General features: G+C 51.6%; 1 protein-coding gene across 1 annotated transcript in view; it reads left to right on the top strand.

Annotated features, from left to right (window-relative positions):
- Positions 1-19293, top strand: part of DBH (dopamine beta-hydroxylase) — a 38105-nt gene extending 18812 nt beyond the window's left edge. The window contains exons 7-12 of the mRNA XM_075015361.1: positions 1682-1825; positions 2038-2076; positions 4418-4477; positions 7799-7926; positions 8256-8415; positions 16934-19293. Coding sequence (XP_074871462.1) covers positions 1682-1825; positions 2038-2076; positions 4418-4477; positions 7799-7926; positions 8256-8415; positions 16934-17068 — 666 coding nt within the window. The 3' untranslated portion in view covers positions 17069-19293. The remainder of the gene's footprint in view (positions 1-1681; positions 1826-2037; positions 2077-4417; positions 4478-7798; positions 7927-8255; positions 8416-16933) is intronic.
- The last annotated feature ends 3640 nt before the right edge of the window (positions 19294-22933 follow it).

Consider the following 22933-nt stretch of genomic DNA (forward strand, 5'->3'; position numbering starts at 1 on the left):
CTGTCCTACTGTGAGCCCTCCACAGTTCCACTATAAAAAACCCACTGTCTCAAGCAGAGACCAGGAGTGTTCTCCAGATGTTCCGAGAATGCTGACAGTCCATTTGAAGTCAATGCTCCTTGACAGCCATCTGCTTAATCTCCCTGGTCTAAGAACCATTCCCCAGCTACCACTGGCATTTCAGCACCTAAAAGGTGCTTTTCTCCTTAAGATAACATGAGTTACTTCCACCTTCAAGCCAAACGACTGTGGGTTGATGGGCATTATGCAATTATATAAATCGCATCCCAGTGTAGCTCTCTGTTGGGGTTTATATTTCTCCCATTTAAAGGGCCATGACCAAATTTAATATGCGGAGATTAAATGTCACATAGAACTGGAAGGGACCTCCAGAGGTCATCAATGCCAGTACCCTGCACTCACAGCAGGACCTATATAACGGTTTGCTTCAGGATGTGCAGGTCCTTGGCTCACAAACAATCACCGTCAAAGACTTGGCAGTGGTTAGGGGAAAGGAAGCAACGAAAAGGATTTTTAATTTGAATGTGACAGGGAATGTGGTCTGGATTTGGACTCTCCCTAGTATATTTTCTCGATTTGCACTGTGACATCAAAGAAGTTATAACCAATATTCTTAGCATCCCTACCCAAAAACAATAGCTGGTGGGGCACACTAACATAAGGAAGCCAACAGTGCTGGGTAAATCAGTGCTGGACAGACTGAATTGCTGGTCACCAAAAGCATATTTATCTTCAAGCTGCTAAGAGACTTTAAAAAAACAACTCTACTTAAAATTACTGGACTCTGTCCCTTTAAATGCCTGCCATACCCCTCTCAGACCTGGTCTACACTAGAGCTGTGTCTACACAAGCCCCAAAGGAAGGGGCATGTTAATGAGTGAGGTCGAAAGATGCTAATTCGGTGCTGCCATGAATATGCAGCGCCTCATTAGCATAACGGCAGCCACAGCGATTCATAAGTGCTGCTTTCGCATCACGCGCTGCCGGTGGAGATGGGGACCTTCCGAAAGGACCCCCCCAGTCTTTGAAAGCCCCTACTTCCTAACACCAGATAGCAAGAAGGGTCTTTCGAAGCCTGGGGGGGTCCTTTCGGAAGGTCCTGTCTCCACCGGCAGCTCACAATTCAAAAGCCGCACTTTTGAATCGCCACGGCTGCCATTATGCTAATGAGGCACTGCATATTCATGGCAGCGCCTCATTAGCATCTTTCGACCTCACTCTTTAACATGCCCCTTCTGAAAGGAAGGGGCTTGTGTAGACACAGCTTAGGGTTATAGGCAATTCTAGTAAGGCCAGTAGCATAGCTAGAATTGACATATCAGGATCTACCTTGTTCCCTGGTGTGCATCAGGGATCTTCAGGCTCACGCCCACATCACTTACACCTCACGTCCACATGAAGTATCAGGGTTGATGGCCAAGCCCAGAGAGATTGATTTTGCTGCATCTTCACACACATGGCAAAATCGATACCTGGAAGATCGATTGCAGCATGCCGACACCCGTACGTATAGACATACCCTCGCTGAAGCCACGCTCAGTTCCTCAAGAGTGCTGGTAAGTGGCGCTTGGGAAAGGGGTAGTGATGTTGGTTGATTTAGTCAATGTTCATTATTTTGACCCACACAAGCCTGGACTTTCCCGTGGGATTGCTTTTCCAGGCTCTGCCCCCAGCTGGGATCCACATCTTTGCCTCCCAGCTCCACACACACCTGACGGGAAGGAAGGTGGTGACAGTTTTATCCCGAGAAGGGAGAGAAAGAGAAGTTGTGAACGCAGACAATCACTACAGCCCTCACTTCCAGGTATGCTCCTCTCCCCATTGTCTGCAGCATCAGACTACCCTGAAAACAACCCTGCCATCAGTCAAAGGTCGGTCTTACTTCCACACACACAGGTGCAAATGGGATTCACTGCTGTTCCTAACTAGGCTCATTCGTGCTTAACAGGGGAAGTGGGGTGGCAAAGGAGGAACTGGTCACATCTAACTCCAGCCTTGTTGTTGTTCTTCTTTTAGGAAATTCGCATGTTAAAGAAAGTGGTTTCTGTCTTCCCGGTGAGTTCGCACAAGCACCTATAGCAGCTCCCAAGTATGAGAGACATTTGCTTAAACAGCAGTACCCTGGGGAAGTTCTTTGGCCTGAGGTCAGAGCTCATCAGCGTTTTTCAACCTTTTTTTTTTTTTAAAGCAAAGTAGCCCTTTAACAAATTAGTATTATCCCCCCCATACCTCCAATTTTCAGATGCACAATTTTTTTTCTACCAATGCAACACATTGTTTAAATAACTTAATAGTAAACTGGTTGCTGGAAGCAATGGCAGATAGGCAATAAATTTGCCATTGTACTTATGACAGTGCAAAAAGGATAAGTAAAAAAATTAGATGAACACAAAATAAATCCAATATTTTTTATTCATGAAAAAGGTTGAGAAACGCTGAGTTAATGTACCCTCTGGAAGAGCTCCGAGTTCCCCAGGGGTTCACCTGCCCCTGGTAGAGAACCATTGGACATGATCATAATGGTCCCTGCCAGCCTTTAAAATTGGTGTCTCCCTGGCATTATTTTATCTTACCTGCTATGATAATTAGTGAAGACGACAACCCGGGGCCGGGGGGGGGTGGGGGCAGACCTGTCATACCCCTGGGCAAGCTGTGTGTTAACGGGACGGCTCTTCACTCCTGGAAGGGGCGGGGCCTCAAGCAGAAGGGGCAGGGCTGGCGGCATCCAGCCCTTACCACCACCCAGAGCACGCTGTGCAGCAGTCCACCCCTCGGCCAGCCCTCAGAGCTGTCCTTAGGACTCCATCATGGGCAACATTCGCTTTGCATGTGCCCCAGGTGATCTCTTAGCAGCAGCTGTGGAGCAGATTAGCTCAATTACTCCATCTCCTTCAGCATTTTCCCACTCCCTGCAATAGCTTCCTGCGCGCAAGTCTCCACTCCCAGAAGACTCTCTGCCTCTGGCTACAGGAAAAACATACTCACCATCATTACAAAACACAAACAATAGGAACCCATTTGTCCCCAGCTCTTCCAGGGCTCTCACAGGCACATTATTACAGCAGCACGAATAGACACAGGTGGGCAGAAAAATTTGGGCAGAAAAATTCACAGTACACCTGCAAAATGTCATGTCTAGCAATGCCCTGGCAAGCAGCATGAATAACTACAAAGGAGCGGATGCAGGTGCCACTAGGACTGGGTGCCAGGGAAGTCCATGGGAATTAGATAGCAAGCCTGTGCAGGCACATCTCTCAACGCCACTAGACACCTGCCCATCTGCTGCTGTAGCTTAAAATCCATCCAGAATCTGGCTCTAGATTCCTTAGAACAGGGGTGAGGAACCTACGGCTGGCAGCCGGATCCACCGCCAGCTTGCTTCGATCTGGCCTACAGCCAGGGCCAGATTAATAAAGGGGCTTTTGGGGGCTGCAGCTGGTTCTGGGCCAGCCCATCCTGGCAGAGGGGGAAGGCAGCCCCATCAGCAGCCATCCCTCCCCTCCCCAGCCCGGGGTTGGCACATGTCACTGCAAGAGCTGGAGGAAGCTCCGCCCCCTGCGCTGCTCTCATGTGCAGGCTCCACCCCAGACAGCAGCTCCCATTGGCTGAGTATCGGAGTCAATGGGATCAGCGGAGGGGGGCGGTGCCTGCAGTTGAGTGCAGGGCCATGTGGAGACACCTGTACCCCCCAACTACCTCACAGGAGATGTCCCAGCCCTGACTCCCCTCCCACATCAGAACTCCCTCCTAGATCCCACACTCCCAGCCCTGGGTCCCCTCTTGTACCCTAACTCCCTCCTAGACTGTGACCCCCCAACCTCCTGCCCTGAGCCCACTCCCCTCAGCTCCAGCCAGGAGCCCCTCTGCACCCCAAATGCCTTATCCCCAGCCTCACCCTAGAGCCCAGTTGGGGACTTGCCACACTCCTGCATTCTCCCTCTGGCCTCCATCTGCAGCTCCCTCTCGCACACTGAACCCCTCACACTCCTGCCCCACAGCCGGTCTCTGAGCCTCAGCAGCCCCCCATGGGTCTGTAAGCCACGCACCAGCTCACCCCTCTGCCAGGGGAGCCTTGTGTGTGGCCCCCAAGTGATTTCTCTGTGGGTCAATGGCACCTGCCCAAAAAAAGTTTCCCCACTCCTGCCTTAGAAAGTTGGGAGGTGGAGGAAAATCCCTCCGGGCGACGCCTTGAACCCTTCCCTTCCGAGGATGTTTTAGCATTGTCACACCAGGGCCAGCCTGTGACAGGGCAGCAAGTTGCCTGACATGTCACATAAATGGCTGCAGGGGTGGAGGCTGGGGGAGGTCTCCTACGGCCCTGGTCGTGGTCCTGCACATCTCAGGAATAAGAAGGTTTCAGACGTAAGGCTGCAGCAATATGTGCTTAAACACACAGGGCGACGTGCTCATCACCACCTGCACATACAACACAGAGGACAGGACTCAAGCAACAGTGGTAAGTGTGAACGTGGGCACACGCTGGCGCATGTGGGTGTTTACGAGACAGGGAGACATGGGTGGCAGGTTGCAATGGACAGCAGTACACACAAACTCTGGGTCAATGAGATTAGTTAAGAGCTGTAGCTTAGACGTGCTTAAATACCTTGCTGGCTCCAGGCCTTCAGCCATTTCCCCAAGGAAGAGCAATGGAGGAATGGATGTGTAAGCCGTTCACGCCTTGCAGTCTTCTTAGGTGTTCAGTGAAAGGGAACATGGGACATTCCAATCCCCATAACAAGTCAGTATCCCCGTTAGAAGCAGAAGTGGATCTGTCCCATGAAAGCTCATCACCTCATTAAGTATTTTGTTAGTCTGTGAAGTGCTCCAGGACTGCTCTCTGGTTTTGTGAATCTACAGACTAACACGGTAACCTCTGTGACTATCCCAGTTAGCAATGGTTATTAAAAATAAGCAGAGTTGTTAACAGGTCACATTACGTGCCGATGTTTGCAGCAAGAGTGACTCAGCTACACAAGCTAAGGGGACAGATCTAAACAGCAGTGAGGGACTGCAGGAAATCTACAGATTATTATACACTGCAGAATCTATCATGGTCATTGATCCCTGCTAAAGCAGGGAGATGAGACAGATTAACAGAGGGTGCTATGGATCAGAGCACATGTTGTGTGTGTTGATCCAGGGCTGGCCTTAGGGCAAGGTGAGCAGGGTGGTTGCCTAGGGCCCTGGGCGCCAATTGACTATAGCAGTGTTTCCCAATTGTATTTGGCCACGGAGCCATTTCAAACTTGAAAGAATTTTGCAGAGTCCCTAATAACATTCTTGTACAGGCTTAACCCCTCTCAGCCCCAACCCCACCCCCCGCACCCGGAGGCTTAACCCCTCTCAGCCCCAACCCCACCCCCCGCACCCGGAGGCTTAACCCCTCTCAGCCCCAAACCCGGCCCCCGCAGCCACAGGCTTAACCTGTCTCAGCCCCAAACCTGCCCCCACCATCCACAGGCTTAACCCCTCTCAGCCCAAAACCCGCCCCCCGCATCCGCAGACTTAACCCCTCTCAGCCCAAAACCCGCCCCTCGCATCCACAGACTTAACCCCTCTCAGCCCAAAACCTGCCCCCCGCATCCGCAGACTTAACCCCTCTCAGCCCAAAACCTGCCCCCCGCATCCGCAGACTTAACTGCTTTCAGCCCAAAACCCGCCCCCCACATCCTCAGGCTTAACCCCTCTCAGCCCAAAACCCGCTCCCCGCATCCGCAGACTTAACCCCTTTCAGCCCAAAACCCACCCCCTGCATCCGCAGGCTTAACCCACCTCAGCCCCAAACCAGCCCCCAGGACTAACCCGTCCACCCACAGAGGCCTCTACCTAACCCTGCTGGAACAAACTCTGCCCAAGTTAGCTCCTCCCATTACCTCACCCAACGTGGCAGATGAACCTACCTTAGCCACCGCAGCTCCTCCAACTCTAGTCCTGAGGGCCCGATTTCATTGGACACCCTAGGGCAATGCGAGAGGCCAGTCGCAGCCAATGGAAGGTGAGGATGACACAGGAACTGCAGGACCGATCTGGCTCCCCTTGTGGATAGCCATTGGCTCCCCTTGCCCCACCCCGTTGCGCATGGCAGCTATTTCGTGAGTGAGGGGCTCTCTGCAGCTCCCTGCCCCGCTGCTGCTGAAATAATGGAACTAAATTCAGCTGGTTTCGTGGCCAGATCCCTCCCACCACCCTGATGGCCGTTAAGCCAATTACCTTTACCTCTTCTATTTCAATGGCGGCAGAACATGGAGCCACAGTGGGGTCAGCAGTGTCAGTGTCGGGAGCCTCAAATGACTCCTTAGAGCCATGTAGCTCCGGAGCTGCAGGTTGGTGAGCCCCGATCACTTTCTCATGGAGCCCTTATTTTCACTTCACTGAATCCTGCGTGTCTGCAAAACACCATTTGGGGAACATTAGTCTATAACTTCCACCACCCACCCGCCGGGCCCTGCTGAGTCAGCTCTCTGTTGTTCTTTAATTTTGAGGTTCACATCTCTAGTTAGAAAATCGCAATGGTTTAGTTATTGTTGATCAGGTTTTTTATGCCAGCTATCTATACCCCAGGAACGACTGGGGATTGGGTTCCCCTTCCACAGAGAATTTTTGATATTCTTCGGTCCCCAAAAAATCAAAATCTAAATATTTTCCTCTTTATTTTGACCTCTGTTTTTTTGCCCTTTCTAAAAATATAAACTAAGTTACATTTCAAAGTGCAAAGTCACTCCACGCTGAAGAATCAGAACTTCTTGTTTCAGAAATGTGGAGATGGGACGTTTTGGCAATTTAAAAACCTCTGTCCCCCCAGTATGTGTCAGCTTGGGAAATTTGTCCAAACCACCCGTCGAGTGAACGACCTTGGTTTTACCAAATGGGCATTTTTCAGTGAAAAAATGTTTCAGCCAAGTCCAGAGGTGACTGGTGCGAGTTTGCAAGGGGGCACCAGCCATATGCCCCCGCCCCCTTCCTGCAACTGCCCTACTGCTTCCTTGACCATACTCCTCCCATGACCCACCCCTTCCCTTGCCCATGCCTCTCCCTCCAACCCCTCCCCCTCCCTCTCTCTCCCATGCCCCGCCTTCCACCTGCCCCATCCACAGCTTCTGGTGCATGTGGGACAGCCCCCACCCCCCGGCCCCCAAAGTGGCGCAGCCTAGAAGTAGCAGGAGCTTGGAAGCTTATGGCGTTCTCAAACTGCAGCGCACTCATTGGAAGCGGTGTCATGCAGCACTGACAGTGAGTCAGGGGGAAGCAATGGTGGGGAGTACATGACATCACCTATGACCACATCAGCTGCTGTGATTTCCTATTTGAAACCCAGTAACCATCACAGCAGCATTCAGGGGCTGATGATGCACATGATCCCGCCAGGGTCAGCAACCTTTCTGAGGTGGAGTGCTGAAATTGGACCTTTCGACCTCTATGTACGGGCCAAGTGCCAGTAATACTTTTTAAAGTCACTAATAGTCTTACTTACAACAGCTTCATTAATAAATTAAGGTGCAGAGCTTTAACGTGTAGGTGGTGGGTGGTAGCGTTAGCTGGTCTTTTTTTAACCCACTAGCAGCCTGGCTTTGAGCAAGATCCCAGCTGCATGGGGGAGTAGGGCCGGGGCTGAGCTCCTGCCTCATGCGCTGATGAAAATTGGCTTGCCTGCCACTCTTGGCACCTGTGCTGGGGGTTGCTGACCCCTGCGATACAGCAACAAAGAGTGTCTGTTTATTTTTGACTGAGGTGGATGCATTGAAATCTGCACCTCTACTTGTTTTCCTTTTTCTTGCAGGGTGGGTTTGGCATCATGGAAGAGATGTGTGTTAACTACCTGCACTATTACCCCCAGACACAGCTGGAGCTATGCAAGAGCGCTGTGGATTTTGGCTACCTGCAAAGATATTTTAATCTCGTGAACAGGTACGGACAGAGTCCTCACTTGACTCAGGCTGAGCCTCCACCTGCTTAGGTAACCCCTGTCACCATAGGATCTGAGCTCTGGTAATGTGTCCAATATACAACATAGAAAAATAAAAACAGGGCCTGCTCCAAAGATCCTGTCAATGGTCGCTGTAATTGTGTAACAAACTGAGCACCTCCATATAGTGGTTGCTGTCTTAAGTGAGTTAGGGATGCTCAGAATCGTTCAGGATCAGGCCCTTGTCAAGGAGGAATCAGCTCCTCTGGCATGGAAGAGGAATCTGTACAGCCTCTGCTGCAAGAGCTAACCAATATTTCTCCCGCGTTAGGTTTAATGACGAGGAGATCTGCATGTGCCCCGAAGCTTCTGTCACCCAGCAGTTTTCTTCTGTTCCTTGGAACGCATTCAGCAAAGACGTTCTGAAAGCTCTCTATGACTTCGCCCCAATCTCGATGCACTGCAATAAATCCTCAGCAGTTCGCTTCCCGGTATGTACGGCCCTCTCCAAACAATGCATCAGAAAGTGTAACTTGGGGACTATGTGGGAACAAAGCAAGCAGTCCTGTAGCACCTTCAGGACTAACAATTTTATTTTATGGCCTTACCCGCAAAAGCGCATTACGGAATAAATAAAATTGTTATCCTCGGAGGTGCTACGGGACTGCTTGCTTGGTTTTACAAAGCTACAGAATAACACGGCAACCCCTCTGTTTATAGTTATGAGGCAACAGCAGAGAAGGTCTCCGCGCTGCAGTGCCAGAGGGGCTGAGGCTGGCTAGCATTGCAGAGTGACCCAGCTATGGGGATGGATTTTGTTCTCTCTCTGATCTCATCAAATTCCTTCCTGAGGTCCAACCCGTGATGCCCATGTAAAGCTGTTGAAAACGATGGGGCATAACACAGATTCACCATTTGGCCTAGGGATCCTTTCTTACTGGTGCTGGTCCGTGAGATGTAAAGACCTCAGCTTGATTCTAGGGCTGGACCCAGTGTGAGTAAAGCACCAATGGCTGCGCCTTCGGAAGGCCCCAAAGGAACGTACCTGCATCTTTAGCTGCCTAAATAGCTGTAAACAGGTGACATGCGGGGGGTACACAGGGCCACACGCACCCCTAGTAATGTCCCCTGTAGTTTTGCCCCTCTGGGGTGAGGGAAGGCCACCCAAACCCACTCCAGTCTTGGCCCCGCCCTCGTTCTGAGTGGGCAATGGTCTGTATGGGCTCAGCTCCCCTTTAACGGGGCCGGGCAGGCAAGCAGTCCGTAAGGAGCATGGGAGAGCGTGTGGTAATAGTCACTATAGGCTCAGCCCTTGTGGCAGGGCTGACCCACAAACAGCATGTATGTAACTGGCTTGCCCTGGGGCAGGTAGAGCAGAAGGCAAATGGCTACCTCTCTGGAGAAAGAGGTAGGGGGTGCAGGCCCACCCGCTCCAATGCACCCCACCCTGGGGTCCTAGCAGCAGCTGGGGAGCCAAGCTTCAACACACTGACACTGACTCTGGCAGGACGTCCCCTGGGCTACTTCCTACCTCCAGTTCCATCAGCGCGGGGTCCCACTGAGGTCATCGGGCAATGAGGCAGGTCCACATCGTCCAGGGAAGTGGCCGATGGCAGGTCCGGAGACTGAGGCATGTCCATGTCCTTGAGGTGGGTGGCTGATGGCAGGTCTGTGGGTTCAGTCAGGTCAGAACCGTCCAGGTAGTGAGCCCACAGCAGGTCAGGGGCCCCAGGTAGATCAGGGACCTCTGGGTAGCAGGCAAGCGGCAGGCTTGCAACCCATGGCCTCTGGTGTCTGATCGGGGCAGCTGGCCAACTGGTCTGGTCTGGTCAGTCTAGCACAGGCTCTTCGGCTCCTGCTCTCAGGACCCCAGCCAGGACCCCTGCCTAGCTCAGAGGCCATCCTTTTAATGAGCCACGGGTCCCGCCTCTGGCACTTCCTTCCTCACATGTCAATCTCCAGGAGGGCGGAGCACGTGCTCTGGCCCCACCCACCAAAGCTTCTGAGGGGCTTCCTCTACTTCCCCAGCAGGAGAAGGCCACACCTCCTTGCTACCCTCCCCCCCACTGCACTCACCATCAGTGCTGCTTCTGAGGAGCACGGGGGGTGTCTTGTCCCTTCCCTGGAGAGGTGCGGCCCAAGAGCAGCATGAGTTTCCTCGTATGCACTACTCTCGGGCTGCACTGGGGGGTGGGGGCCGCCCCTGCACTCATAGGAAACAGCACGGCACTTCTGGAGGAAGAAGTGTGGGGGGGGTGAAGCGGGGGAGGGGTGGGAAGAGGGCGGAGCATGGGCAGCGCAGGGGGAGGGGCATGTGGCCAGTGGCACCTCCCGTCCCGTGGGAAGCTCCACACTCGTTGCCTCTGGCTGTGAAAATTAAGCCCTAGAAGTGCAGCATAAAGCTGCTGAGTTAGAATTTAGAAAACCATGCTGCAGTGCTGGGTGAAGCATAAAATACCTCGCTGTTAGATAATTAAATCAGAGCAGGCTGATTGACAAAGTCCATTTCCAGAGTGGTGTCACAGAAGTGACCTTTACACTAGAAGCTCCCACACAAGCAAGGGAAAAATAAAGGGCTATTTCCAGAATTTTGGAAAATTATATTCACTCCCAATAGCGCTAACCCAGCGAACAGAAAATCAGTGAGCACATAGCATAGGAGGCAGTATGGCCTATGGGGTAGTGCATCGCACTGCAGAAAGACTCAGGAGACCTGAGTTCTAGTCCTGTCTCTGCTGCTGGGTGCATTGGGGCAAGTCACATTAAACCCTCTTTGTGCCTCAGTTTCACCACCCAGGAAATGATATAGTGCTTTGAGATCTTTGAATGAAAAATACCATATCAAGGGATGCTGGGCACAGTTTACAGCCTTGTCTCACCAACACTTCTTAATCCCATTTGGGTCAGCGCAATAGAATTGTCAATGATACTCCAAATTATTTGTGGAGCAGGTGTAATCCAAAGCAGTGGGGAGAAACAGATTGAAAAGGATGAGTTTCAATTCTCAATAAGTTCATTTTACCCAAGTCTCCATTTAAGCTGGCAGAGTCCCGTTAAACTCACTGGTCCCAACTCTGCTCTCAGGATAGAGTTCCTCCTTGTGCCGAGGGCCAGAAAAAAGATTAGCTCTATCCCCCTAAAAACCTAAATGGAGGATTTAAGTGGTGCACAGACCTCACACAGGGTGAATTTCTCTCCCAGTTACTTCCATTGAAGCCCCTGGATTTAAAGGGGTCGTATGAGGGCAATGGGGAAGAGAATTAGAAATTAGTAGAGTGCTGACACTAACACAAAACAGGTGATCTGGCGTCTAAAAGTAAACAAGAAAAGAAAATAAGAACTCCCTTCCCTCTGCCTCTATTTGTTTTTTCAACCAAAGGGGTTTTTATATCTCATTTATTCCACAGAATTCCTGTCAAGGGACCACTAGGTTCTAATTGGCTGCTTGCCTTTCTGCACTTGACTGATCCCAAGCCTGTCTTGATTTTCTGGAAGAGCTCTGTGCTTTTCATTATCTAGTAAAATCAAAATCCTTCTCCTGCACAGAAGGTGGTTGAAGATAACATCTGTGTGGTGCAGTTCTGAGGGAGAGGGCCCTTTCTACTGACATCCACTTCGACCAGAACTTGTAGAGTATTTACTTATTTTGATTGATTAACACACACGCGCACACGCACATACACACATACACACAAAAGAAGTGGGTCTGTCCCACAAAAGCTCATCACCTAATAAATTATTTTGTTAGTCTTTAAAGTGCTACAGGACTGCTGGTTTGTTTTGATAGAACACAGACAAACACGGTGACCTCTCTGTCACTATTCAACACAAAAGAACTAGTCTCACGATCTAGACCAGTGTGTCTCACCCAATGTGCCGTGGCACTTAGTGTGCCTCAGAGCTGCATGCTGGGAGTGCCCTCCGCCGCTTTGCGCACGTGGCTCGCCACTTGGCGTGAGACGTGTGCTGCCATTGGCAGTGGCAGCCCTGGTGGCGGTGGTTCTGGTGAATCGCCAGCATTGAGTCAGAGTAGGGGAGGTGGGGGCTAGGGGTGCCAGGTTCTGGGGGATCAGGGGGAATGGGTTGTAGCAGGCAGCTGGGGCTGTCTGGTTCTGGGGGAGGGGGAGTGGATTGGGTTATAGTGGGGGGCTGGGGGCACCTGGCTGTGAGAGGGGATTGGGTTATATATATTGGGTGTGCCATGAAATTATAACGAGTGTGGAAGTGTGCCACGAGGTGATAAAGGTTGCTGAGCACTGATCTAGACAGCCTTATACACAACAAATAGCAGAGGCTCTTAACTACGAACTTAGGGGTATGTAAGCTAAAGCTGTGTGAAATTTTTTTGACAAAACTCTTTTGCCCCCAAAACGCATATTCACTTCAACAGAAACATGTTATCAATTGGCACTAAAATCATTGAATCCTTTTGGCAGTGAGAAAAAAAAAATCCCAAAACATTAGAACTGTTTGTTTCCATGTTCGCTACACAAAACATTTTGATTCAGAATGACTTGCCATGTCAAACTCAACACCCATATCGTTAAAAAAAAAAAAAAAAGACTAAAACCTCAAATATGAAACAAAGCATTTTCTTTGGCAACACCAAGCAGTCCCCTGGCACCTTAGAGGCTAACAAATTTATTAGGTCGTGAGAGTTTGTGGGTAAAACCCACCTCCTCGGATGTGTGGAAATAACAGAATCCAGGGGAGCTGTAGCAGAAAAAAACTGAGGCTCAAACATGACAATTAGTTTGAGTGGAAGTTAAGTTTTTATTTACTTTTTTGTTCAGGAGAACAATTAAAAATGATGGTTTCAGGTTGACCAGAAGTTAATTTTTCTTTTCTTTCTGGTGTGACCACTGAACCGCAAAAAACTTGGTTATTCACACAGCTCTAACCTCAGCAGAACTGTGCAGGGCCCCTGAGTTGGAAGCACGGATGGTGCTGCAGGACGGCAGAGCTCTTCACCGCTCTGTGCTGAGTCCTACCCTGGTATAGCAGCTGTGCAGCTTGGGAGAGACATGCATAGGAAGCCCTGGGTGTTGGGATGTGTACATAGTGCTTTTTCAGACAATGACTAGCCAATGCCGTTGCAGCCCCTCACTGTCATGGCTGCCCAAGTCACGTGACATCTGCCATTGTGTGAGGTGCAGGGCTGCATGTCAGGCAAAGTTCATTTTTCTGCTTTCCTGTTTGTTGGCTGTTCCAGCACCGTCGCCCTCCCCGGCTATTTAAAGCCTCCAGCTGCAACAGATGTCCAGTCCCCTTCTGTGTCAGACTAGAACTCTCTCTCTGCTCGTAGGCAGGAATGACAGGAAGCTGCCTGAATAATCACAGCCCTTACAGACAAATGATGCTCATTGAAGTCACTGACCGATCCCAAGCCGGACGTGCAGCCCTGGTGCGGAACAATCATCTTCCCCATCCCTTAACCCTAAACTCAACTCACCTCCTCCAGGAGGAAAGACTGACTCCACCTCCCAGAGCCCCAACCTCTGTGATGGGTTGAGATGACTGTGGAGTCCACAGAACAACCGCACTTCCCCTCTAGATGAGGTTAGGGTCTTCCGGAGGATACATTAAGCAGGGATGGGGTTCTTGTTGCATGGAGAAGAACTGCTGGCTCTATCGACTGCATCTATGTTTTTCTATGACTTTTACACACTGTGCAGATGTATAAGAGGGCTTAAGTGACAATGCCAAGGCAAAGGGCGAAAAGGTCCCAGTGCCCATTCAGCAACACTCCTGGCACTGAACGTTCAACAACGCTAATGATCTGGCCTCCTCTCCGAAACTGTAATCCCTGAAGACTGTACGTAGCCTGCACACCCAGCCGCAGTCTCTGTAAGCAGAGCGCTTGGGCAGCCGCCCAGGAAGAATTCAGGTGCTGCAGAGCATTTGCAGCTCCCACAGCTGGCAGCGTGTGTTTCTATTGGTGGTGCACATTCCTCATGCCTTGGTGCACATCACAAAATTTATTCTGCCCATTGATGGAAAATATTAGAGGGAACCCTGCCACCCAGGGGTTGAGTGGCAGACACAGGCTGTGGGCTCAAAGCTCAGGAGCCAGCTTGCCCGAAGTCTGGAAGTGATCAGGTCTATGGTTTGTGTTGGGCCTCTCTGGGTGGGAGAAGTTGTTGGATGAGCTTTTAAGGAATACTCTGGACAGTCATGCCAGAGGATGAGTTTGCAGACACGGTATCAGTGAGGTAGCCATGTTAGTCTGTATCTTCAAAAACAACAAGAAGTCCTGTGGCGCCTCATAGACTAACGGATATTTTGGAGCATAAGCTTTCGTGGGCAAAGACCCGCTTTATCAAATGCATGAGTAGGCAGGGGGGTGGGTAAACAAAATATCTGTTAGTCTATTAGGTGTCACAGGACTTCTTGTTGTTTTTGCAGACACAGCAAGCTCCAGCTCTCCGTTCCTTTGCAGTATCTGTAGGACACTTTTTACACCTCAGGTCAGGAATGCGCCTGTCTAATGATGCTTGCCCTCAGATTATGATGGCTTTTATACCGGTGCAATTCCAACATAATTACAGCACTGACAGGAGCTTAAAGCAGAACGCAGTGCAAAGATTTCATTTTTTCTTCATTACCCTGCAGGCACCAAACCGTCCGATCCTCATTATCTCTGTCGTCAGAATGGACTGAAAGTAATTTGCAAACACATACCAGTTATACCTTGTTTCCACTCTTTATGCTTGCTAGCTAGCTCTTGGGAGCTTCCGTGGCACATCCGCATCTGTAACGTAGGAGTTGTCTGTGTGTGCTGAGAGCAGGTGGGAACAGAGGACCATCATTTCCAGCAGCAGGCAGTTCTCATAAAACAAGCTGTGTTATACAACTGCTCTAGAGAAGCAGTGCATGAGAAGCTGGATATGAACTAACGGTGTGCCCTCATAGTCCAGAAGGCTAATGGCATATTGGGGTGCATTAGGAGGAGCATTTCCAACAGATCTAGGGAAGCTGTTATTCCCCTTTATTCAGCACTGATGAGGCCATATCTGGAGTAAAAGTTGAGTTCAGTTCTGCCCACCCCCCCCACACACATTATAGAAAGGATGTGGATGCACTGAAGAGGGGGCTGGAGCACATGACCTACGAGGAGAAGCTGAGTGATCTGAGCTTATTTAGTTTGCAGAAGAGAAGAGTGAGGGATGATTTGATAGCAGCCTTCAACTTCCTGAAGGGGGGCTCAAAAGAGGATGGAGAGAGGCTGTTCTCAGTAGTGACAGATGGCAGAACAAGGAACACTGGTCTCAAGCTGCAGTGGGGGAGGTCTAGGTAGGATATAAGGAAAAACTAATTCCCCAGGAGGTTGGTGAAGCACTGGAATGTGTTACCTAGAGAGGTGGTGGAACCTCCATCCCTGGAGGTTTTAAAATCCTGGCTTGACTAAGTCCCATCTGGGAGGATTTAGTAGGGATTGGTCCTGCTTTGGACAGGGGACTGGATTCGATGACCTCCTCGGGTCTCTTCCAGCCCTTGGATTCTATTTCTATGAAGCTCAGAAGTCAAAAGCTGTAGAATCCACAATGTAGAGCAGCCAGAAATCCAGCCCTGGCTGCTGCTGTGCCTTGCTTCTCTCATTGAACGCGTTTTCCCCAAAGGATGTTCTCATCCAGGCAGCTTCACACTTCATTCCATCACAAGCTCCTACTAACAAAAATTACATGACTCTGGGGAGGGAAGGAGACAAAAGCCTGAGCCCACCCAAGTCCCCGTGCCCGAGGTGGGAGGGCCAAAGTAGAAGCCCAGAGGCTTCAGCTCCAAGCACGGGGGCTGTAACCTGAATCCTGGCAGTCAGAGCTGGAGCCCTCGGGCTTTGACTTCGGCCTTGGGGCTCAACAAGTCTAAGAAGCCCAGGCACCCCCATTAAAATGGGGTCTCACCCTGCAGTTTGAGAACCGCAGCTCTCATCCTACCCTCTGCCTGTGAGGCAGTGCGGTCTCATTGCAATGGAGAATCAGAGAATCATAGACCACTAGAAGTGGAAGGGACCTCGACAGCTCAAGTCCAGTCCCGTGCCCTCACTAAAGGACCAAGCACCGTCTAGACCATCCCCTGATAGGTGTCTGTCTAACCTGGTCTTACATATCTCCAGTGATGGAGATTCCACAACCTCCCTTGGCAATTTATTCCAGTGCTTAACTACCCTGACATGTAGGAAGTTTTTCCTAATGTCCAACCCAAGCCTTCCTTGCTGCAGTTTAAGCCCATTGCTCCTTGTCCTATCCTCAGAGGCCGAGAACAATTCTTCTCCCTCCTCCTTGTAACACTCTTTTAGGTATTTGTAAACCACTATCATGTCTCCTCTCAGTCTTCTCTCTTCTAAACTAAACAAGTCCAGTTCTTTCAGTCTTCCCTTACAACCCATATTCTCCAGACCTTTAATCCTTCTTGTTGCTCTTCTCTGGACCTTCTCCAGTTTCTCCACATCTTTCTTGAAATTTGGTGACCAAAACTGGGCACAATACTCCAACTGAGGCCTCATCAGCAGAGCAGAGAGGAAGAATTATTGCTTTGTATGGAAGAGCTGCAGGCTCTGTAGATTACTCTCAAGTTCTTCGCTGGCTTTTGCACGCTGTGCAGGTGTATTGGAGGGCTCTGTAAACGCTTTGAAAACAGACCCTCAGCTGATGGAAAACAGCATAGCCCTGTGGGCAGAGAAGATAGATGGGTGGACACTTGCTGGGGTCTGGTCCCAGTGCCTGTAAATCAATGTTTCCATGTGCTGGACTCGAACAGGAAAAATCCAAGAGACCTTTAAAAAAGAGAAGCACACGCACTGCCATCTCAGTGCCACCCCCACGGACGTTGGAACAGCCTGGTTCCTGATCCAGTCCCCTGTCTCACCTCCACCTTGCGTGTTCCTGTTATTACTTGTGTTACCACAGAGCCCAGGGGCCACAGTCACAGCTCCCAGCCAGGCCGGGCTAGGTGCAGTGCGAACACAAACAGCCCAAGAGCTCACTTGCTGACATCTCCCTCTCTCTACAGGGCGAATGGGAGAAGCAGCCTCTGCCAAGGATCACCAGCACACTACCGAAAGCAACCCCAAGCTGCCAGCCCACCCTAGGGCCTCCTCCTGCAGCCCCTGCTCTCCTCAACCTGGGCAGGGTAAAGGCTGAGTGAAGCCCCCATGACCTGTCTTCCTCTGCGCAGATGTCACCTGGATGGATGCTCCTCACGAGGGTTGTTTGGGATTTGGCTTGGCTTTTGTAATGCTGCCGCAGATGCGATGGGTGCATGTCAGAGCAACTCCCCACCGGTTGTATGGGCCATCATAGAAAGGCCTCTGCTCACAGCAGCCTGGGCTCCATGCACGAGCTGCTTTCACACCCCAGGGGGCAGTGGCCGAGGTGGAAGAAGTACCCCAAAGTGACTTGAGTAAAAGTGCAGCTGCTTCCACTTCTGGATACTTGAGTACAATCTAGATGTGACGTGTGCTTGCTTTTACTCAAGTAGTTGTCCAAAGGGACACTGGCGACTTGTACTTAAGTACACCTCCCCAGCAGCTATTCTTTTACTCAAGCAACTTTTGGGGTACTTTTTCCCACCTCCGGGTGACGGACATGGGCGGGACACAACAAACACCTCTCCACACACATGCAGGTCCTGCTTCTGCAGACCATTCCCAAATCTCTGGGCTGGGGGGAGGATGCAACACCAGTGCAGAAGCCAAAGAGAGAAGAGACTCTCCTCCAGCGCCATGGGAGCGGAGAGATTTGCAGATTAGCATGTTGGCTCCCGCTTCATCTAGTCCCAGGACCCCTGCTGGGAAGAGCTCCGCCCCGTATCAGACACCCTGTCGGGTGAGGAGCCCCCGTGAGACACGTGCTGTCTTGTGGGCCCAGGCTGGACCCGGGAAACCTAAGATCTAAGTGCAGCTCTGCTGTGGACTTGCCGTGGGATCTCCACCTCCCTGCCTCGGTGTCCCCAAACACGACTAATCCATTGCTTGCTACCTGCCTGCCGGGCTCGTTAGGGCGAACTCGTTCAAGTTCAGGATGCACTCCAACGCCGGCAAGCGCTATTATTAGTGGAGTATTAGCAGTGCCGGTGCTGAGTAATGCAGGCTGCCACCCCTGAAATAACAACGCTGGGGGGCTCCACTGTGCTTTGTAGCCCAGCACTCGCTTCGGTGCCCCTGTGCTCCTGCTGGCCAGGGCTATGTGATCAGTAGGGAAAAAAACGGCCCAGAGGGTGAGCTGCACTGGCCAGGTCAGGCACAGCATCAGTGGGGTCAGAAGCAGCTGATCTGGCACCCAGCCATGCACCCCTCTTCCCCTTAGAGCAGTTCATTACGAGCCCTCTTTTTCCTGGAGCTGACGGCGTAGGCGCCGCAGGCTGAGAGCTGCTGACTTGTCACTGACGGCTCCTTCTGACATTTGCAGCACAGCCCTGGGAATGTCACTAATAGCCAGGGACAGGCTCTGCTGCAGTGCCCCCCTCAACTCGGTGGGGCTCATTGGGGGGCTCTCTCGGTCTCGGGCCTGGGAGGAAGGACAAATCACTTGGCAAGAGTAACGAGTCCATTAAACAGAGCAATCTGCACCGGCACATTCAGCCATGATGCCCCGGGACTAAAGGGGGCTGGCAGCTCAAGCACCTCTTCCGCTTGCCACTGGTCGGGGCACTGTCTGGGGCTCTCCCCCGGGGGTGAGGATAAAGCGTGCAGCAGGCGATGGAGCTCCAGAGGGGCTGAGCCCAGAGCAGCGGACGGTGCCTCTGTCTGTACAGGCAGGGTGGGGCAAGGGGCACATGGGTTGAGTGCAGGCCTGTCGAAGGCAGGACAAAGGGATCATGTGCCCCGGGGCCTGGCCTCTCAAGGGGACCCGGAGCACTGGCCACCACTGCTGCTGCCAAAGTACAGGCTGTACCTCCCTGGGCTGGCACGCCTGGGACCAGCATGGTCCTGAAGGAGGGAATCTGCTGCACTGGGGAGGTCAGACCTCTGCTCCCCTGGAAGGCCACCAGCCTGCTGGTCAGGCTGCCCTCCTGACTGCTCCCTGGCTGCCTGGTGGGGCTCCCTGCTGCTGGGCTGCCACAGGGCTCCCCCGGCCCCGGCTGGTAGGGCGCCCAGCCACCAGCAGGACTCCACTCCCAGCCTGCAAGCCAGAGCAGTGCCAGTCTTTGCCCCAGAGCTGCTGATGGCTCTCAGCCTCACTGGTCAAGTGGAGTGGAAAATCGGTGCCCACGGGTCGGAAGTGTAGTGCCACTTGGCCACTGGAGCTTGTGGTGTTTGTGCAGAGCAAAGACGGGCTTGGGGCGTGAAGGAGCCACAGGAAGGAGCGCGTGGGCTGGATTCTGATCAGTGACTCCTATGTAAATCCGAGGAAGCAAAAACGCACTTGAGAATAAACCCTTGGACTTGCCAAGCCCCATGGTCTCTCTGCAGGTCCTCAGTGCCAAGTCCTCGATCTGCAGCTGCTCTGAGGCGGTTGTTGGGCAGGGGGAGAAATCCCTGCATTGTCTTGGTCACACAAGTGGCCTAGCACAGCAGTGCCAGTGACTGACTGCCGGGGAGTGCCAGGCTCAGGCAGTCCTGGCGCCCACTGGGAGTGGAGAACAAATTGTGGGCTCCCAGAGCAGAACGCAGCCTGCACGCGGCTGTAGCTGGGAGCAGCTCCTGCTGCCAGGGGCTGGTGAGGGCGTCAAGGCTGGCGTGTGAGGAGAGGAAACAGGCCGAAAACGCAGCTTTCGTCCTGGGCGGGGAACACTGCCGGGGATCCCGGGATCTCTCGTGTGTTCGGAAGCTGGTTTGTGGCAGGCCCAGTGCAGGTGGGGTTTAAAGCAAAGCTGAGCGCCTCCGGTCTGGCTGCATCTGGAGAGCAGTGCCCCCTTCTCCTCCCCATGCCCCAGGTGCGCAGGGCCTCCACCGCTCCCCATCTCCTTGCCAGACGTGAGGAGAGCTCCCTCATCGACGTCAGCCTCCCCACATGCCTGGCGCGACGGCACAAGGAGCCTTCCATCACCTTTGAGAACCTGCCTGTGGTGCCCCCGGCACTGCGATAGCTGGCCCAAAGCAGGTGAGAGGGACCAGGCCCTTGGCCAACAGGAGCCCTCCCTCCCTCCCTTTCCACACTGGCTACTGGAGTTGGACCTACCCAGGCAGGTTTGCCCCAGAGCCACCCTGGAGGAATCTGGACTTGGGCTTCCTCACCTTGCCCCAGGGGCTGGAAGCCATGGGAGGGTCTGGGCTCTGCGTATCTCTGAGGTAGCCCCAGGGTGCTTCACTCTTTGGTGGGCCAGTTCAGCAGCACCTGGCACACAGCAGAGCTACAGCACATGATGCTAACACCTGCCATGTGCAGCAGAGCTTGGCCAGTGGCCTCCTCACACTCCATCACAGAGTAACCAACAGGAGCCAGCGATTCCTGCTGCCTTTCTATCAATGACCCCCTGAGCTGGTGGGACCCAGATCCCCCATGGAGTGTCCCAGCAGGGAAATGCCCACCATGGACCAGATGTGCTTATACCCCACTTACAGCAAGGAAGGTGGGATGCTACTCGTCAACAACATGGCCAGGGCAGAGCAGGCTCCCTTCAGCTGTCGCAGTGGAGAAGGGGTTAAGTCCCTGCCCTTCCTTAAATCCATTTCTGACAACCTAAGGGGGGTCAAGTCTGGTAGCCTCTGGGATATCTAAACCAGAGTCAGCCACTGGGTGTGATAATCGCTGTTCAGTATGACGCCACGGTTACACATGCTTTCCCAGCCCTCTAGGCCTTCCAACGTGAGCCACATCTGGGATGGGGATTTAATTGATATAGGTTTAAATAATAATAGCAACAGGACTGTCTAAAAAGGCATCAACACAAAGCCCTCCTGCCTCGTCACTGCTCTGGGATGCAAACCAGCCAGCCGCTCCAGAAACCCAGCTGAACGCCATAAAGGCATCTTGCTCACACTCACCAAGATGCACATCTAGATTTACTCGCAGAGTTCAGAGGTGGTCCCTGGAACTGGGGTTGCACTGCAGACTCACTTGTGGCAGCAAAGCTCCTCTAGGTGGGCTTTCCATTCAAGGGAAACAATGCAGAGAACGAAGGCAATGCAAAGAATGAAGCAAGAGTCCACAGCATGATCTTGAATGGACTGCTGCAAAAAAGCACGTGTGTCTCGGGCAAGGGTGGTATTTGAATGCACTGGAGGGATGGATGATACAGCTCTCTTCAGGACTGCGTAGGAGAAGTCTCCATACTAGACACACATCATTTGTAGGCCTGGTTGGGTATTTTCCAACGAAATATTTTGCCATCAGAAAATGCCATTTTGCCAAACTCTAAACCTCCTGCTGATAAGAAACCAGAACGGACGTATTTTGATATGGATAGAGCCCTGCAAATCCATGGATATCTGCTTTATAGCCACAGTATCCACACCTGCCGATATGGATGTGATTACCTACAAGTTCATTTTTGCAAATGTGGATGCAAATTTTGTATTTAGAACCTGGCAAATCTGTGGATCTCTGCTTTATATCCCCAGGTCTCTGCACCTGTGGATATCTGTGGCTCATTTTTGCGAATGTGGATACAAATTTTGCCAGCTTTTCCAAATGAAACATTTTGATTTTCTGCTTCATTTTCTAAAGTCTTACATTATAAACTGTCCACTTCCCACTATCTCACCTCCCAGCCACAGGGGCCCCCCAAGTGGGCTCCCTGTGGCAGCCCCCCAGCCTGTGGGGACAGGCTGCAGGAGCCCCTCAGAAAGCAGGTACACCGGCAGGTCCTATTGGGAACCAACCCACCCACATTTAAAAGGCTCCTCTCAAAATGAGGGGGGACCCATTAAAGGACCTGGACCCAAATGAATTTTGGGGGGCAACTAAAAAGAGAAACAGGGACAGGAGTGGAGGTCAAAGGTTCAAAACAAGAGAACCAGAGGGGGTCACCGAGCAGAGAACCCCAGACAGCGCCCACTGCGCCCCGAAGGCTTCGAGGGAGCCAGTGGATGCCGCCCAGAGGAATTCTGCCCGGATTTGTGAGTGGAGGGTGGAGCAGAAATAGACCCCACAGTCGCAGGTCTCCCCCTCAGCCAGCCTCCTCTCTCTGGTGTTACAGATAGATGGCTACTTTAGCCATAACCAGGAGGACGCTGACGAGTAGGTCCTGCGAGAATGAAACCTTTTAATTTTATAGAAACCTTCCGATCAACCTAAAACAACTTTTTTTTCAGAACGTCACTTTGCAGGAAATTCCAATTTACTTTGTTTTTCATTCCATTTTGGAAAGAAAGAACATTCTGAAATAATGGAATGTCCCACCAGAAAAAATCCCACCCATCTCAATAAGGCTCCAAATGGGTTTAGCTTTGGGGGGTGGGGAGGGAGAAACTTTAACCTCGACCCTTCCATAATCAGATTTACTCCAACTAAATCTTGTAGTGACCATGCTTGTGTTAAGAGGACGCCCCACCTTGCAGAGCATTTCAGACCAGGCAGGGGTAGGCTTTTTCAAAAACAGTTCTGTCTGCCTGTCCTACTTCCAAAGAAGCAAGTGTCTCATTTTGTACTGGAGAATCTGATCCACTTGGATGAGTCTTGCACGGCGAATGCAAACCATTTTTCAAAATTCTAGAGTGGTGGCGGGTGCTTTCAGGAAGATAAAGCTGCATTATCTCTATCCGGCACACAGCTAATCCCCTGCCATTGCGTTTAACAGCATCATGGACAGGAACACACATCTTCTGTCTTTCTTTCATCTACAGCTTAATTTTAAAGATGACTGTCAAGTAATTTTCATGGCGTTTAAAGCCAACAGGAAACATTGTGCTCATGTTTTGGGTTTGTTTAGAAACAAGGTGGGTGGGGCGGAAAGAGAACCTTAACAGAAGATATTGTGGAAAATATGGTTACATTTTTTAACTTTCCAGTAAAAACAAGGTATATGAGGACTGAAAGCTCTCCCTGTGGTGTTGTTAACTCAAGCCCAATGGCTCCTTGAGGTAAGGGCATGAGAACTTGACAGTGCAAACGACAAAGTGAAAACGAC

This window comes from Carettochelys insculpta, chromosome 21 (genome assembly GCF_033958435.1).
Source record: "Carettochelys insculpta isolate YL-2023 chromosome 21, ASM3395843v1, whole genome shotgun sequence".
Taxonomy (NCBI): Eukaryota; Metazoa; Chordata; order Testudines; family Carettochelyidae; genus Carettochelys; species Carettochelys insculpta.